At 35.9% G+C, this 18,930-nt stretch overlaps 2 protein-coding genes across 11 annotated transcripts in view; both read left to right on the top strand.

Annotated features, from left to right (window-relative positions):
• HOXC6 (homeobox C6) overlaps positions 1–18,930 on the top strand; it is a 95,717-nt gene that overhangs the window by 29,305 nt on the left and 47,482 nt on the right. The window contains exons 2-3 of one of the 10 annotated variants that reach the window (XM_084609856.1): positions 10,007–10,215; positions 10,986–12,332. The exons of 7 other annotated variants lie outside the window; for them this stretch is intronic. In XM_084609856.1, the coding sequence (XP_084465982.1) occupies positions 10,007–10,215; positions 10,986–11,326 (550 nt within the window). In that variant the 3' untranslated portion in view covers positions 11,327–12,332. Of the gene's footprint in view, positions 1–8,309; positions 10,216–10,985; positions 12,333–18,930 lie in introns of those variants that run through there. 2 more of the 10 variants (XM_084609854.1, XM_084609855.1) reach the window with 2 other exon arrangements.
• HOXC5 (homeobox C5) lies at positions 13,951–16,958 on the top strand. The gene is made up of 2 exons (XM_084609859.1): positions 13,951–15,107; positions 15,756–16,958. Exons 1-2 carry the CDS (start codon positions 14,651–14,653, stop codon positions 15,968–15,970), a joined length of 672 nt encoding a protein of 223 aa, XP_084465985.1. The 5' UTR covers positions 13,951–14,650; the 3' UTR covers positions 15,971–16,958.

Below are 18,930 nucleotides of genomic sequence, written 5' to 3' on the forward strand. Positions count from 1 at the left end.
CTTTTCTCTCCTGACATGACAGCCCCTCATGGAAAAAGCATCTCTAGATTTGTAATAGAAATTCCTGTTGGTAAAAGTTACAGTACAAAACAATGTACCTAAATAACAACATGAAGTAAAAGATAAGCCAGACATTGTTGTGACTAAGGGTGGGATGGGGGAGGGGTGACAAAGACAATTCTTGCTTCCTGGCTCATTATAAATTACTACTGTTCCCCCTCCCCCCATATTAATACAGTATGTGGGAAAAGGCATCTAGAAAGGAGTCTGTGTTAAAGTTGATGCGATTGATTCGTAAACCGTGCCACTAGTGAAATATTTAACGTTTTCTGCCCTTGAATAATAAACAAATAAATAAATAAGTAAATAAACAAACAAATAAATAAATCGCCTCTTCTGTATTTCAGTCTCTCAGGAGACTACATGGGGGTTTATTATCTAACGTGATAAGTGTTTTGGAAGTTACCAGGAATGATTCTTAATTTGATTTCTATGTTTCTATGTGTGGTATATATTGCAATTTTTTTAAAAAAAAATAATAACATGTTTGTATCCTACTATCCTTCTAAAATTCATTTATCTATTCCCTGCATTTTATTCTGAAAATTATCTTCTTCTTTTGGTCTATTTAAACGACAACATCCCCGCCACCAAAATACTTTCGCTCTTGGGTAAACGCAAAGAGGTATTTTAATTTTTTTAAAGAATGTTTCCCAGAGGCAATTTCTGCGACATACCTTTCGGAGACGTTTTTGTAAAAGGAAGAATAAATTGGATTATACTGAATTAAGTTGTTTTTGTTTTGTTTTGTTTTGTTTTTTAAAAGTAAGAGATACAATTTTCTCTTCGGTTTTGTTCACTGAAAACACATTGTGTCAGCCGTTGGTCTGCAATCCCTATAGTCATAAAGACACTTTCTGAGCAAACAATGACTATTTATTGGAACCAGGTCATTACAGAAATAGTATCGTTTAGGGGTTCCAGACTAAATACATCTGCATTCTTCTCTTGAGTTGTGGTTAATGGGAACAAAAATCTGTTCCCTTTCCTTCGATATATTTATTATTGCAGGAGTTGCATTTACTGTTTACAATAACTACTGTCAGCTCTGAAAGGCCTGGAATTGGGTATACAAAACAATTTTTGATGTATTGATTTTCTACTTAGGCTGACGGATTGTCATCGTTCATATACTGGCAATGCTGAGAAACATTTTAGTACGTATTGAAGGAATAACGTAATGATTTATATTCTCTGAGTTTTACAGACTAAAACAGAGGAAATAAATTGCTTCTTTTATCTATAGCATCAGTACGCAGGAGGGATTATAATAAAATAACCACGTGTTATTGACATATACTTGCAGAAAAATAACAGCTTTTCTACTGATATAGCTTGTATAAAAGTGTAGGATTCTACCACATTATTGAAATGCAAATTATGTTGTCGTAAATGTTCATATTTTAATTGTATTATAAATATATCAAATATGAGCATTTAGGCTCTAGCCTAAATATAATGAATAAAAATATTTGGGATAACATAATTTATATTTTAATGGGAAGACTTCACATTCTTAAACTATATATGTATATATTTTATCATCATTTTATCTAAGGATAGGATTATGATAAATCTTATTTTTATATATTTTATCTTATCGGTAAAATATGTAAAGATAAAATTATGACCTACATATAAAGATTATGCTAAATGGGTGTGTATATGTGTGTGTGTTGTTATGCAACGCTACAATGCTAAAATACATTTTTATTATACCATTATAAACATACAAGTACAGTAATACTTGTAAAACAATTTACAGACTTTTGAAAATGGTAGCAACTGGGGAGAGGGAAGACGATGAATCAATGTAGCCCACACTTTATCCAGAAATAGTACGTGATATACAAATATATTATAAATTAACATTTGTGTTCAGTGTAAATTGTACCTGCGGTAATGTTAACTTCGATTTTCAATGTGGTTTGTATCTGGGTCATTACTACACGAATACATATTATTTTTCACTATATTTTTGTTTTTTTCTAAATTCTGTCCAGCAAATGCTTTTGAGAAAGAATATTTGAGGCTAGTCATTTAAGATCTCTTTGCAGCAGACAAAATTAAAACTTTAGTGAATGTATATATATCATGTATAAAATGTATAAAAATCATGATTTTTCTCTAATTATTTTGTCTCCCAACATTCACTAAAGTTTATATATAAACTTAAAATGCATAATACTTAGGTATCAAAGAATACCTGTTCTTATCGGAGGAAAGTTAGATCTTTTGTTACTAGCTCTACTAAAAATAAAATAAATTAAAATAAAATAAAATCTCTTGCAGATTTCAGTTTAATCCTATGAAATTAAGGTTTGATCACAGAAGGCCTTGCTACATTTAAGCGGTTCAGAGCTTTGGGAAACAAAGTGATGCTAAACAATGTATCTCTATAGATAATGTGTCCACTTTATAGTTAAATAAAATACAATGCGGATATAGCTCCAATAAGTTTCTAGATAGAAAAGTAGATCAATAGATTAAAGCTAATATGATTGCAAGTATATATGAGAAATATCGTTGTCAAAGTGTATGTACAAGCCGAGACAGAACTTTAGACATCTCAGTAGGTATTCAATTATCCACAGAAACCAGAAGAAAATAGCTGACAAGCAAGAATCTCAAAGAGTAAAAGGTAAACTGGTGTTTAAATTCATATGAATCTGAGATTACATACAGTGTTTCCAGTTTCTGGTTTTGTTTTTGTTTGTCGCATGTGGACACACCTTTCTGGAAAAGTCTAAGCAAGAATCTGGTTCGGTTTGGTCAGTTTAAGAATGTTGATTTCCCAGGGGCAAAAACCAACCCAAACCCCATGTATATTTCTAGCGTCGAAATAATATGTGTTTCCTAGATCTATGTTGTACAATTACTATTGTTTCCACAGGTACAGAATTTCTTTCCTCCTTTCATTCTGAGCGAGTGTTTAAATATCTGCACATTTTGTTTACTTGTTTTGTATACTGCCACCAAGTGACAGAAACTTGCAAACCAGAAATTTTGCAATTTGGTGCCTTTTTGTGGGGGTGGGGAGGTGGGGAGGAGTGGGCAAAATACCCTTACTTGACTACTTGCAAAATGCTGGACTACAATAAAGGCCGGATTTGCAAGGAAGTTTTAGTACCTTAAAAGAGTCAGCAATGTCTCTCTCCCCACCTCCCCTGGAACGTCCATAAACGGCCCCCTATTAAGGTATTAGCTGAACAGTACTTCAAAAAGTTTGGCCTCTAAAACCTATTTGAAATTCCTCCGATGCACTTTATACCCATTCACTATAAGTTTTCTTTTTTTTTCTTTCTTTTTTTAAAGCCCCTTTCGTTCCGTATTCCCGTGTTTTAAATCATTCCAATGTACGTGAACTCATAAAAATAGATAAGGCATGTCAACTTGGGAACGATATTTCCCCTCTTGAAAATATGAGTGTATTTAAGCAAATCCTGGAATATTAAATTGTAGCTCGATTAAAGACAATGTAAATGTATAAATTCAACAAAGTGCACAGAGGTTGTCTCCAAATATATAGTTTAATTCTGTCTAAGTGATCGCCTCTGAAAAAGCATCATTAAGGCAACTAATATTGTTTCCTGAATTATTATTTTTTACTTGCGACCTAAGATTAAATTTCTGCTTTAGAATCTGCGAACAATAAAATATAAAGCTGCCTATAGTTAATGACAACAATTTTTCATTGTTGAGTTATCCTTCCAGAACGCAATAAAATTGTATTCCTTTTATTTTTAATCCTTACACTGAGCATAAATAGTTGTGTATCTATATTTCTCTATCTATAGATATAGATACTCTTAATAATTTTAGCTACTAACCATTGCCCGCGTCAACTCAGTGACGTCATAAATGCAGCTATCTTGAATGTAAGAAAAAGAAAAAAAGAAAAAACCCACCCAAAACATGATAGTAGGGAATATTTTCACGCAGCCAGACAGAATAACCAAGCTAAACCATAGTTCTCTGAAATGCACAGGGTGTTAGGAGTTTGCAGTGGTACCTGGTTTTAACATGTAAGGCATGACATACATGCGATGCAGTCTGATGCACTCATTCGTCAAACTAGATAGTGGCTGAGAAATAAATGTTCCTTGATCAAATGGAATATGAAACTAATGTCCGTACTTTTGTAAAAGAGATTATAAGGGTGTTTTTTTTTTTGGCTATTACACAATGAAACCCTCAATTATTTTACACATATCAACATTTTGGGGTTTCCCCAGCACTGAGAATGAATTTGTTAACTTCTAAAGTGCCACAAGTCCTCCTTTTCTCTTTATTCGTAAGTGCATTTAATTAGCAAACATTTGACGTAATGTTACATTGAAAATTGGATTATATCCATGCATTACTCATCATTACATAGCATATGAAGGTGCTGACGCTAAGTTTAGCAACAACATTGTTACTTGGCAATTTAAGACAAAGAGAAGTTCCATTTCTGCGGAGAGGTTTCGATTCTGGCTTCTTGTGTTGGGGTGCTTTGGGTCATCAATAAATCTGGTAAGGCAAAAATAAATAAATCCACATATTAGAAATTGTATTTCAGGCATAATAACCGTCGATTTCAGTTGCAATAAGAATTCAAATGAACATAAGCAAACGCTCAACAATGTTAGAAAGAACTTCAAACCTTGGTAGAAAAAGGGAATAAATTAAATAGTGCAATAGATTAATTTATCTTCTCTCCCCGCCACCCCCACCCCCTCCATCTCCCAGTTTCCTGTTTATGAGATATGTGTTTTGACAGTTTCCAGAATTCTGTCTTCTTTTTTTTTCTTCTGGAAATGCGTGCAGTGATTACAGAATGGCGGTTGCAAACCTGAGAAAACGATGCTCCCTTGTTATTTTAGAACTATTATTTTTCAGTTTTGAAACTAAAGGCTAAATGTTTTCACTTTCAACTTTCTGTGTGTGGTGAAGATGAGGCGTCAGGCAGAATCTTTCTTTCTTTCTTTCTTTCTTTCTTTCTTTCTTTCTTTCTTTCTTTCTTTCTTTCTTTTAAAATAACAGTACATTTACACTTATTTCCATCAGCCATGCAACCCAATTAATAAAATGGCTGGTGCATAGAAAGGAGTCTTCCTTCTAATTATACCAAACTTGGAATGCACTTTGTGGTAAATATAGTCTTTATAACCTGTCTTTAGAGATATTAGACACACTTGCATACAGGACTGAAGAAATGGGGTTTATATAATAATAACATAAATAATAAATAATAATGATAATAATAATAGTCTCCTAGGAAAGAGGTGGAAAATGAAAAAAGAGAGAGCTCTATTATTGCTAATTATTGTTCGGTGCGTCTTTGTCAAGAAGATGCCTTGAAGTGGCAAATAAACCTGCCAAATAGCCTTCCCTTTTCAAAACTATCTGTCTGCAACACTGAAATAAAGTTTAAACAGTCCATCAAGAGCTGAATAGAAAGTATGCAGTAGAAGGATAGATTTCCTCTTCTATTTTAATCAGAAGCTGCCAGACTCTTCGTCCTCAGGTTTAATTACTGCAATATAACTAAGGAAAGAAGAGACTCAAAACAATGCAAAGCATTTCAGGTTGGGAAATAGTGGCCTATGGCGCATACGTGCCAAGTTATCCTCAAATAGATTTTCTTTTTTCTTTCTTTTTTATAAGAGCTATTAACATGAAAAGCAATATTCGACTAGGAAAGCCCGTGCTATAAAAACAGGAATAAAAAATAAATTAGAAGGCAAGAACTCACGTGCGCAATACATGCCAAGTTAAAAAAAGACCGAGATAACATATATGAGGTAAGATCAGCTAAAATCAGGAAGATATTGAATGACATCACTTGTTTACATCTACCAACTACAAAATATTCAGCTCAGATATAAATACACACCACCACTCTCTTTATATAGTTTATGTGTTATATATGTGTATGTGTATATATGCGTACTGCTACATTCATATTCTACATGTATATATAGGTGTGTATGTATATAAAGAATTTCTAGTTTGACTCTACACATTCGTTTTATATAATATATATATAGTATATATAATGCAGATACATACATGCATACACAGAGATAATATGTATTCAAAATATAAACTCTTTGTACTCTCTCTCTCTCTCTCTCTCTCTCTCTCTCTCTCTCTCTCACACACACACACACACACACACACACACACACAGAGGGAATTCTAATATGTGTGTTGAAAATATAAACACTTTCTCTCTACTCCCACTTATAGAATGCTAAAATGTATATTCATACTGCACAGGAACATCAAGTAAATACTTCTGACCTATATTAACTTTTGGTGCACGTTAAAAGCACCCAGACACAACCTGTATTTATGAAAAAGCAGATTTCTACATCCAGGCAATGCACTGGCTAACAGAGTGTGATTGCTTTTGACTACATTTGTGCTATCAGCCTCAATTGGTCATTCTGACTGTACCAAACAACAAACCCATTCCCTCTTAAAACAAACAAACAGGCGTCTAAATTTGCATTCAGGATCTAAGCAGAATAGGAACCTGACAGTAGCATTTTATTAAGGCTGTAGGGTGTTGGGAGGGGGGGGGGAAGAGATTTGGGTTTGTTTCCTTTCAGTAATTAGTGGGGATAGAAAACACATGTGTTGGGATTGGATTTTTTGAAGGCTTTTTCTAAATCAGTTCATCAATTCGCTAATTATGGCTGGGAGAGAAAAAAATTTCTCCCTATACATATTTTTTCTCCCCCCCCCCCCCGTGAACATCAGAGTGGGGAGAGGGGTAAATGTGTGTGTGTGCGTGGGGGGAGATATGGCTTATGAGAAGTGGATGTTATTTCAGATTTCTGTGGGCTTTTATTTTCTGGGAACAAAGAGCAACTGCTATTAAAGAACTACTCGAAGACTTGTGCATATTTCCACTGCTGTGTAGCAGTTTTAATAAAACATCTGTTCTTGCTTCTGCTGATGAGTTTACATAATTGTTTGCAGACCAATTTAACCAGAAATAGCCCTAGATATTTCCCTGTACATGTTTTCATGCGGGAAAATAATAAATACCTTTTGTAAGTGACATACCTTGATGAAATACTTTCGAGAAATCCCAATACTGGTTAAAATATAAATTGAATAAAAATCTAGTGCATTAAAAACGCTAGACTGAGGAGTGCAATCAGTAGAACATAATCTAATGATGCCTCATTTATATTTGCAGGAGTTTTTCTCCCAAGAACCCTGGTTTTTCAGGAGGGAAAGCATTCTATTTTAAGTTTCTTTACGGCAGCTGTTTACTGTTCACTATAAATCGACCAGACTTTTAAGTCTTGCCCTCTGTTTAGAGAAGTAATAAAACACTTAACTTTCTCCACTCCTAGTCTCACGGTTATCAGACAGGTCTTTAATACAAGAGCCCGGGAGCACCTATACAAAAATTAATTCCTCCAAGCCAAGACTTTCCCAAAACTTTAACAAGACTGGGATTATTATAAATGCATCTTTATAGGTGAAAGAAACCACATGAATCACACCCACATAGAATTATATCTGTATATCTTCCAAGGATTCCTGCTACTTTCAATTTACTCTCCAAGTACATTTGGACCATAAGTAACACATAAGGTAAGGCAACATACCAAGAGGAAGCAAACGACCTCCATTCATGCATGCATGCATGCATGCATTCAGTTTATTGTACATTGCCCCAGTTTCATATCTGGAAGCAGTGCAATCGTTGGTTTGCAAAGTAACCATGGTTTCAAATGAGATTGTTCCTATACGACATATAAGTACATACATATATTTACAGTTATAATCTATATAACATATATGTATCTGTAGACACATGCATCTGCATGTGTATGTGGCTGGGTGTGCAATATGTCAACACCAGGGGGATAGCATATGTAGTTTTTTTGTTCCGTTTTGTTTTGTTTCCATAAATCCCCACGTATAATGGCTGGGGAAGAGGGAGAAGAGTGGGGAGACAAGAAACCAAACTAAACTTCGTTTTTTGGAAAATACCAGTAAATCGTCACATTGGGCATAATTCGTATATCTCTGCTAGGCTGGTCACAAGTTGAACACTGTAGAGTGGGAGCCAAAGTATGGTCAGCAACAAGGCACATGTGCTAAATAACATGGTGTGTACTTCCAGCTATCTTCATTTTGGTCAGAAACTTTATTTTATTTTCCTAGTGACACTCAAGGGAAGCCTTAATGTTATAGAAGATGAATACACGAGCTTTTTCTTTTTTTTTTTTTTTTTCAGTTGTAGTCTCGTTTATGGCTTTATTGCCACCATTGATTACTTTGCTTTGTTACACAGAGGAAAAAGATCATAAAATTCTTTGGCATCCGGGTTCCTGTTATAGCTAGGGGGGAAATATAGCTTTCCCCCTCTTCTTTGTCAACTAAAATGTTTTAGGGGAGACATCGCTAAAAAGGAATTAAGTGTACTGAGTAATAGCAAGAAAACACCTTCAGATGTTCGAATTTTTACCCTGCAACTTTGAAAGCCTGCATCTCACCAGACCACTCTACACAAATCCTAAATTTGAAGAAAAAGGCCAAGGGTTTCTTGGCATAATTGAATTTTTAAATAGCAAGCCACGAGAATGATGAATATACCTTGCAATATTTACAGATCAGCAGGTATGTTTTACATTTAAGGAGCAATTTATGGGACTGGATTGAAATTAAAATTAGATTAGCTGCCTTCATTTCAATTAGTTCTAGGTGCAATTCACCAAGACAAGAGATAATATAATCCTCTTTAATCTAACCAAATATTTGCAAAGGAAGTTTCCTAAATCTGTTGTAAATATCTGAAACCATAAATTTCTGTAAACGTAAACACGAGGTGCTGTCCTCAACCAAGACCTCAAAATGTACTTAAATTGCAAATAGGAAAAGTGTGAGTTTTGTTGCGGTTGCTGTTGAAAATGTAAATATATTCTAACAGTACCAACCAATGAAAATTACAAAAGGAAATATTCAGGACAGGAATGTCAAACTGTACTAAAAGAGAACATCTAACTTCCAGACTAACGTGAATTCGGAATGTTGTCTCTTTTTATTGCAACTTCCTTCCAAATCCATAGTTCAGGAATGTTCTAAAAGCCACATTATCAGTTGAGCAGTCGCCATGTCTTTTTTCTTTTTGCTCGCTTTATGTAATATTTTCTCATAAAGAACACAACCACTTGACTCCATAATATTGACCAATGCTCCATGAGAAAACGAAGAAAGATGGATAATTTATGAATTAATCTTCTGTGGGCACGTGAGATGTATTACTTTGAATTCTGGGCTATTTTGTTATCAGATATCAGGAAACCATAAAAAATTCTGTGCTTCAAAAGCTCAGTGTTGAAAAAAAATAATAAAAGAGAGAGCGAGCGAGATAGAGAAAGTTAGATTTGGTTGTGAAATTTCAAATTTAATTCAGATGTGTTTTTCCCTAAGAGCCCCCCCTCCTTCAAAATCTCCCCCCACGCACTTAATATTTGCTTTCCTTCTTCTAAGCCATCTTATATTTAGAATTTTCAAGACTTACTTTCAATGCATACTTAGTTTCAACTGGGGAATCAACACAAGCAAAAGCAATTTTTCCCTTTCTTGACATCTAGCTTCCTATTGGCTCAAACCAGGTCAGCTGACTTTGTCATTTTGTCTGTCCTGGAGTAGAGCCTTCCCTATAACAATCTAGTTCAGACTACAAACTGGAGACAGAAATAAATATTAAAGAAATCATACACCCAGGTATAGAGGAAGATATGAATTCCTATTTTACAAACCCATCGTTATCTTGCCATCTAACCAGTGGCCAAGATGTGCTACCCAATGTAGCTCTCAATTCAACGGCTTATGACCCCGTCAGGCATTTTTCTACCTATGGAGCAGCCGTTGCTCAAAACCGGATTTACTCTTCTCCTTTTTATTCACCGCAAGATAATGTTGTGTTTAGTTCCAGCCGAGGACCATATGACTATGGATCTAATGCTTTTTACCAAGAAAAAGACATGCTTTCTAGCTGCAGGCAAAATTCTATGGGACACAATACACAGACTTCAATTGCACAGGATTTTACCAGTGACCAAAACAGGAACACTTCGCAAGAACAAAAAACTAGCATTCAAATATATCCATGGATGCAGCGCATGAACTCCCACAGTGGTAAGTTTTACAGCTTGGAGATATAAATTAAATAAACTGAACCATCTTTACGACTATCTCCCTAGCAGAACAGGCTCAGCTACTTTTTATGGCCCCATAAAAACAATAATATAGCTCCTTCACAGTTGCCGCTACAGGCCTTTTATTTGTTAAGTTGTTGCAAGCAAATATGGCTTGTTATGCTCTTTCTAATTAAAAGACTTCGAGAGTGTAAAATATCTATAATAAAGTGCAGTGAGCTCTTCTTTTGAGTTAAGTACAAAATATTACTTGGGTAAAGTAAGTTTTAATGATAGGTGAGTAAGTACTTTTTTTTTTTTTATTGAGACGGAAGGATATGTAAAAAGGATCCCTCTCTGTGACAGATTTCTACATAGGAATTTATGAAATTATGTTGATAACACAAAAGAGGAAGAGTCCATTTCTAGTAATTAAGGCAACACTTTAGGGAGAACCCCTAGTTTTCTTTTCTCCCTCTCTGTCTCTCTCTTTAGTTTTGGGGGTGGGGGGTGGGGGAATAATTAAAGCAAGACTCTCCAAAGCTTTGCAAGGAGTAGCATGCCTAGATTAGAAACCATTTGTGCTGCAGGGGCTGAGTGTGTTAACTTGAATCTGGGTAAACAGGAGCTAAGAACTGGGGAGGGGGGGGGTTGACAATAGGGATGTAGGATGGAAGGGAGGGGGCTAGAAGGGGAATCGATTTTGTGGTTTCAGTGATCAAAATAGATATGTCTTCACTAAGGTATATATGTATTACTAATTAGTTTTAGTTTGCTTTGTTTCTGAATCTCTAGGTGTCGGCTATGGAGCGGATCGTAGAAGGGGTCGCCAGATCTATTCCCGCTACCAGACCCTGGAACTGGAAAAGGAATTCCACTTCAATCGCTACTTGACAAGGCGGAGGAGGATTGAGATCGCCAATGCACTTTGCCTAACGGAGCGTCAGATCAAAATCTGGTTCCAGAACAGGAGGATGAAATGGAAAAAAGAAAGTAACTTGAGTTCCACTCTGTCTGGGGGAGGAGGCGCAGGCGCCGGGGCAGCTGCAGATAGCTTGGGTGCAAAGGAAGAGAAGCGAGAAGAGACAGAGGAGGAAAAGCAAAAGGAGTGAAAATTGACGGCTCAGCCCCTCATGCCCCCCCCCACTCCCCACCCCCACCCCTCCCCACCTACACGCTATATTTATCACTGGCACAAGTTATATGTTTGGCTACATTAAAAAAAAAATAAGAGCCAAACGTGGACATGAAAGACAGACCTTCCCCCACTCTCACCCCCCATTCCCCAATATTCAGTTCAGAACTTGCTCCACAATCCCTTTTAGGTTTTGAGTATAAACCTTCACCTACCCCCATCTTGCCTATTTATCTAACTTTGAACACAGGTTTCTTCCTAAAAAGAAATTGGCTTGCAGGAGGCAGAACACCCTGTAGTGTTGCCTAGTTGTGTTGGGATGATCCTTGTAAGATGGACTCTATGCAGTTGTTTTATTATTATTATTATTATTATTATCATCATCATCATCCAGAAAACGAGTTTCCCACCATATTGAAAATAATTCCCTGAAATCTCTTTCCACGTAAATATAGCATTTTCAAGAGTAACCTAATTGTATTTAAACAATACCTGGGCTCATCATTGCAAACTGTGACAGTTTATGTGTGAATATTTTTAGCTGTATTTGTGGTATCTGTATTTATATTTATGTTTAGCACTGTAATGTTCAACAGTATAAAGTGAATGGAGGTCTATAGCAGTAGAAAAAAAACAAACCTTGTGTTACACCCTCTCATGTATAAAGATCATGTCCAGAGGACTATTGTTGAGTATTTAATAAAACTGAATATTATTTTTAAAGTTTACAGACTGGCCTCTGAGATTCAGTTGGAGCCCCTCATGTTGATAACAGGGTGTTGGAAAGTTCACTTATTCTCTGTGTGTTTTTCCTAAAAAATCAAATTCCTGTATCCTTCCCCTCCACACACACCCACCTCCTCCATACTTCTCTCATTCAAAAGTATTCCAAAAGGGGAAGTATACATTTTGCTTTGTCTCCTTTATTTAGTCTTGTTACTATATTGTTAAAGGGCATCACAAATCTGTGCCATACCTCTCGCTTCCTGATTAAAAAAATGGATTTCCAAAGTTCAAATAGTATTTTTATTGCAATCCTCAGCAGGCAATTCACAGGTCACAGAATGTTTGTTGTTGTTATTCAATAAATAAATAAATAAATAAATAAATAAATACATGAATTTGAAATTGCTGATGAACACCCAGCTTTAAGCAGTCACACACTTTTCCAGACTTACTTAGACCGTTTCTATAGAAAAGCTGGCACTCAGCAGAGGGTAATTGGCAATATCATACTATGAAGTAAACAATGCTAATATTACACTACGGTATATTGCAGACTTATATAATATGTTACGAAGGCTTGAACACAATTTACATTTTATATCATCTGTGGTATATTCAGTACAAAGGCATTTACCAGTGGTAGGAACATTCTGTATCTAACACGTATTGTGGTACGTTAGGGGCATATCTTTCCTGGAAGACCCACCATACTCTTAGAGTTTGTCTTAAACAACCAGGATTCGGATGAAATAAAAAGAGCAGGGAGGTTTTATAATCCCATAATTTGCTTATTTTCCACCCCCGCTTGTGTACGTTACTTAAAACGGCATAAGAAAGGAGAGCAAAATATGCATTTACAAAACAATAGTCTTGCTAATAGTAAAGGAAACAGGAAGGTTAAAAAGAAATAAACAAACTTGTTTCCCTGGTCTGAATTTTAATAGAAAAAATAGAAATGATATAGTTATGAACTAGAAATTATGTAGTTATATAAATATATGTGTGTATATATATATATGAATATATATATGAACTGTCATAACATTTAAAGCAACAAACCTTGAAATAGATTTTAAGGTTGTTATTGTGTGTATATTGCAACACGCACGTATTCTTGTCTTAAGGCAGTCTAGCAGAAGGAATCATATTTTAATGCAATCATTTAACTAAATACCCTTGAAAGGAGATTTGATTTCTCAGTAAGCATCAAGCACAGGTCTCCCTACTTCTTCAAGCAGTAAACTGCAGTGGTAAAGGTAATAGAAATTGTAAACTTTCGGTCATTACTGTAGATACATGACAGAAGCAGCCCATGCTTAATACTTAAGAGCTTTTTTTCACATATACCGAAGAGAAGGCATTGTATGTGTTTATTTCATTCACCTAAGCCATGAAATATTTATGGGGAGGTAACTTTATGGGATTCCCTGCCACTGAATACATAGACTGATATTAACACATAACATAACGCACACAGAGTGATACACAGAGCTAGAGTGTAGATATATATATATATATATATATATATACAGCTATAAACAGCAGATGTGAATAGATATATATTCAAATCTGCTGTGTATAGCTGCATATTACAGGAGATTTAGATGATAAATCATATGTGCATTCATATGTACAATGTATACGTATATGCAATATAGACAATGTATATATACTGTATATATTATATATGTAATGTATTGTCTGTAACATATATTACAGACAATACATTACATATATTATATAGTATATATATGTGTGTGTGTGTATATGTATGCACGAACTGATATATTATTCTAACAAAATAAAATATAGCGACTAACAGTTCACACTAACGCATTTTGTGATTTAGAAATACTAAAGCGTTTCAGTCTACAGCAAATACACAAACATATCTATAGTAATACAGATACGCATAGACACACATATGAACGCCCCCTTCCCACCCAAACACAGCTAGGTAAGTGTGTTTCTCTAAAGGTGCATATAAACCATACGTTGCTATTATAGCCACATAATATATGCGCACAAAGAAAATAAAGCGAGAAGGTATTATGGCATGTATCTAAAAATATTTTGCATCACTGGCTTTCTCCCACACAAATACGTCCATGCCCGCTTCTGAAGCTCTGTCAACACAAAATTAGCCAAATCTTCCATTTCTTAAAAGGCTAAAGACTTTTATCTGTTGGCCACTCTACACCCAAGCCCAATGTATACACTGAGGGGGGGCATGGGAAGCCGTATTTTATGAAGCGTTGTACCACAGGCCTAGCACCAGGTGACGCTATAGTCTCGTAGTCTTGGTTTTTACTTGGGGCCTTTAGTTTGCTTTGCCAACATATCAGATACGTTTCACAGGCTTCCATCAATAACCTCCTGGGGTCATCAAGCCAAATTTATGACTGGCCAACACAGTCACGTGATTCTATTTAAACATGCCTTATTTGGGCAGCGCACATAGAATAAAGAAAGAAGAATCTCCACCTATAAATTCTGCACTTTAGAGAACAAAAAACCCCCTGAACTTCAAAGGGCCACAAATCAAGCCTAATCAAAAGGGTGCAAAAAATCCGACATGAGTTCTTACGTAGCCAATTCGTTCTATAAGCAAAGTCAAAATGCTCCTGCCTATACCATGCAAAGTTATGGGAATTATGGATCTCTGTCTGAGGTTCAGTCATCCAGGTATTGCTACAGTGGGCTGGATCTAAGCATCACATTCCCATCCTCTGGTTCTTCCAACTCTCTGAACGGTTTGGACATGTCTTCAAGCCCTAGAACTAACCCCGACCGACCTTCCTGTACAGTCATGGGTTCTTCAGGGCACTCTCTAGCCAGAGACGACCAGACTACTCTAAACCCAGGAATTTACAGTCAGAAGGCTGGTAACACGGCGTTGGAGGATAGATCTAAGGGCACTGGCGAGATCAAAGCGGAGCCCGTGCAAACTACACAACAAGGAGGGCAACAACTGCAGCAGCAGCAACCACCACAAATATATCCGTGGATGACCAAACTACACATGAGCCATGGTAAACTTTCACTTCTTGATTTTGTTTCACAGGATTTGCCTGGTTTTATAGGCCATACGGGGCAAATAATAAAAAAAAACTAAGGTCGTAAATTTTACGACTAAGGCATCAATTGCTCGTAAAACTGTCCACTAAAAGGCTTAGAGGCTATATACGCCCAAATTTATGACAGCATAATTGGATCATAGAAACAAAACGTGTATAAAAGGCAATATTCCAATTTTTTGGAGGGGGTTTTAAAAATACACATGTTCTTTTAGGCTTCTCTTTAAAAATATTAACCCCCCAAAAAACATATAAAAAAGTCATCCTGTCTATATAGACTTGTTTTTCTTCCTTGCACCCTCTCCAGGATAGAAATCCAGCCCATGAAAATATATTCCCCTCTTTTGCACACTTTCTTAATGTTTAACAGGGAACAGGTTCTCTTCTGCTCCGTCTGCATACGTTTGATCTTTACAAACTTTAATCTGAAGGTGTTTATAAAAAGAGAAGCTACATGTTGACCCTGGCCAAACCTTGAAGTCCTAGGCAGATACAATTGTCCTGGGTATAACCAAGGGGACTTATTTATATTCTGTTGTGTTACTATTTATTTTTGAAACATAATTGTTTTGGCTTTTCATGTGGTGTCTTTTATTTTTGCAGAAACAGATGGCAAACGTTCCAGAACTAGCTATACTCGCTACCAAACTCTGGAACTAGAAAAAGAATTTCATTTCAACAGATACCTCACACGCCGGAGGCGCATTGAAATTGCCAACAACCTGTGCTTAAACGAAAGGCAAATCAAAATCTGGTTTCAGAACCGGAGAATGAAGTGGAAGAAAGATTCCAAATTGAAAAGCAAAGATTCTCTCTAAGTAGAAGGATGACTCTCTAAAGAGAGAGTCAATAAATATTTACACGAGTTTGGTTGTAATCTACCTTCAAAAAAACTTTTCTTTTTAGGGTGGGGAGGGGGTCGTGTTGCTGAATGGACTGTGTTACATACCCTCACAAATCCATCAGACAAAGGAGTTATCTTATTAGTATGCAAAAACCTGCTCTTCGCTTCATGCAGAACTTAGTGTATAGCTCTTTAGATTGTTACTCAATGTTCTAACCTGTACGTTCTGGGGGGCGGGAGGGACTATCATAATCATGTTGCTCAAAAACAATCCGCAGAGCTAATGGGTTATATTTTATCAGTGCTAGAATAATAGCAATAGCAACAACAATAATAAGCTGCCTACGGGAGAAAAAAACGCAAAGTAAGTTGTCTAAAGTCACAGAATCTTCCTGAACTGTCTGCTTAATGTTAATAGCAGAAGGGAAAATGCGGATATATTTTACTGTATGTAAATTAACCTCTGTATCCTCGGGTTGTACGTAAAAGACCTGACATCTCCACTGTTACTTTCTGAAGCCTAAAAGAAAAATGTTTACCTTGTACGTGGATTGGATACATCCACAGCTTATTTCATAGATGCACTTGTCCTCAAACATGGCAAAAAAAAACCTCTGAGACGAGTTGGTTTCTTTTGTTGGTTTGTTTTGTTCGGACTTAGAATTCATTATTTTTTTATTATTTGCATATGAAAAGAAAGGAATGGACTATGAAATAATCGGCCTGAGCAATCATCCGAAATACCTTGTGCAGAAGAGTAAAGCATGTGGGGAAAATGAATTATCTGGACCTAATATTATTGTGTATTTATTTGTTGAGTAATTAATGTAGATTTGCTAAATGCTAAAAATATATAAAAAAGCAAAAATTTGTACATCTTTGTTTAAATGTAGTCCATTTTAATAACTTGTTTTCAATAATGTACGCCGTATATTTATTGGTTGCAGTTTCATATGTGAAAGACCATGGAACTTATATTTTGTCATATTAAATAAACACTAAATAATACAAAACTTTGGCGTGCCAGCTGAGATTAACCCCTTTGTGCTGATTTTCCTTCTTAGAGTTGTATTCAATCCTGCTTCTAGTTAGCTTAAAAATCTCTCTGGAGATAACAGGGGCAGAATGAGGGATCCATTTCTTACTGTACACTTAAATACCTCGACCCAAAAAAGCTTTGAGTTATGTGTGCTTTTCAGTGGTGGGGTCTTCTGATTGTAGAGTGCTAGACAGAACCATCTCTGAATAAAGTGCAGGACTGCTGTTACTTCCAGCATACAAATAATATGGCAGCGTTGGCTTCTTCTAAACCAAGTGAACTCCTTTTAGGCTCTATATTCATTTCCCCCAGCTGACAGATGGCCTCTTCTGCCAGGAATCTAGTTTTCAAAGACTCCCCCAAGTGTATATGTATAGTTCAGAGAAAATACCCTTCCCAAAACAACCCACTTGATACCGCTAAACAGTCTTTTAAAAGGTTGAGAAGCAACTTAAGAACGCTCAGGCACAACTCCCATTGGTTTAAATGGATGTGTTGCATGAGTTGGTGTCTGTACAGTGATATGTAGGCGCCGTACCTTTTAGTGGCTATAGGCCCTATCCTATTCCCATTGAAATCAATAGTAAAACTACCATTAATTTAAGTGGGAGCAGAATGAGGCCCATATTCGAATAGAGGTTCAGGGTGAAATTCTGACTCCACTGAAACCAATGGCAAAGTTGCTATTGATTTCAGTGGGGCCAGGATTTCACCGGCAAGGTTTAAGGTGGAAGTTTAGGGTAGACTTTTTAAAGTGCTCGTTGTGAAAGTTACTTTGTCTTTAGGATGCTACAAGATCTGAGTATAAAATTACATTTTCTTTGGTAGTTAAAAACTTATACAGGAAATCTCTATACTTTAAAAATGTATTTAGAACCACTGTTTTCTAACCCCCTGATTATTGTTATTGTAATTATTATTGTTATTTAATGTGATTGGCCTAATTTAGTATTCTTGAGGTCTGTTCTATCTATCTATCTATCTATCTATCTATCTATCTATCTATCTATCTATCTATCTATCTATCTATCTATCTATCTATTCCCATCCACCCTATCTCTCTCTATCTCTATCTCTCTCTATCTCTCTATCTATCCCCATCCACCCTATCTATCTATCTATCTATCTATCTATCTATCTATCTATCTATCTATCTATCTATCTATCTATCTATCTATGTGTGTCTGTCCATATATATGTATGTGCACACACGCATGCATACAGGCAGACAGATACACACACACACACATATACAAACACTTGCATATATACAATTATATGTGTGTGTGTCTGTATACAAACATATATTTGTCTATTTGTATACATACACACCATACCTATAGACAACACACACTACTAAGGTCATCCCTGATGTGTCTTGAGAGCTATTTACAGTAGAAACAAATGCTTGAAGAAGCCAATAGCTCCATAAAACTTTATAGCATTTCCTTTACACATTTCAAACAATGGAACAATTTCCTGAACCTGGAAACAAAAGTTTCTTTTAGTGGTAGCCTGGAAGTCTTTAAGGGTACAATTAGTAGAGTGTGGTCAAATGTGGAGTGTCTATATGGCGTTCTTATTAAACATGGAGTTAGGAGCCTACCTCTTCCTATAGTTTATTTATTTATTATTAGGCAAGTTACAAGTATCAAGCAACGCTTTCAGAAAGGCTGTGACATTTAATTTTACTGTCATTTATCAGTCAATTGAAAATTCCTTTTATTTTTCTGGAAGAACTGTCATTTTTGCGTTCACTGCAGTGAAATACGGCTAAGCAAATCAAAACTAGGTTTGGAAATTTCATTCTGCTTGAACCAGGTTTTGCTTAACGCTCTGGCCCTCTGACCATGTGGGCCTTGGGTAATTACAAATAGAATAATAGAGTCTTTTAA

This window comes from Lepidochelys olivacea, assembly GCF_965140295.1.
Source record: "Lepidochelys olivacea isolate rLepOli2 genome assembly, chromosome: 20".
In the NCBI taxonomy this organism is placed as follows: domain Eukaryota; kingdom Metazoa; phylum Chordata; order Testudines; family Cheloniidae; genus Lepidochelys; species Lepidochelys olivacea.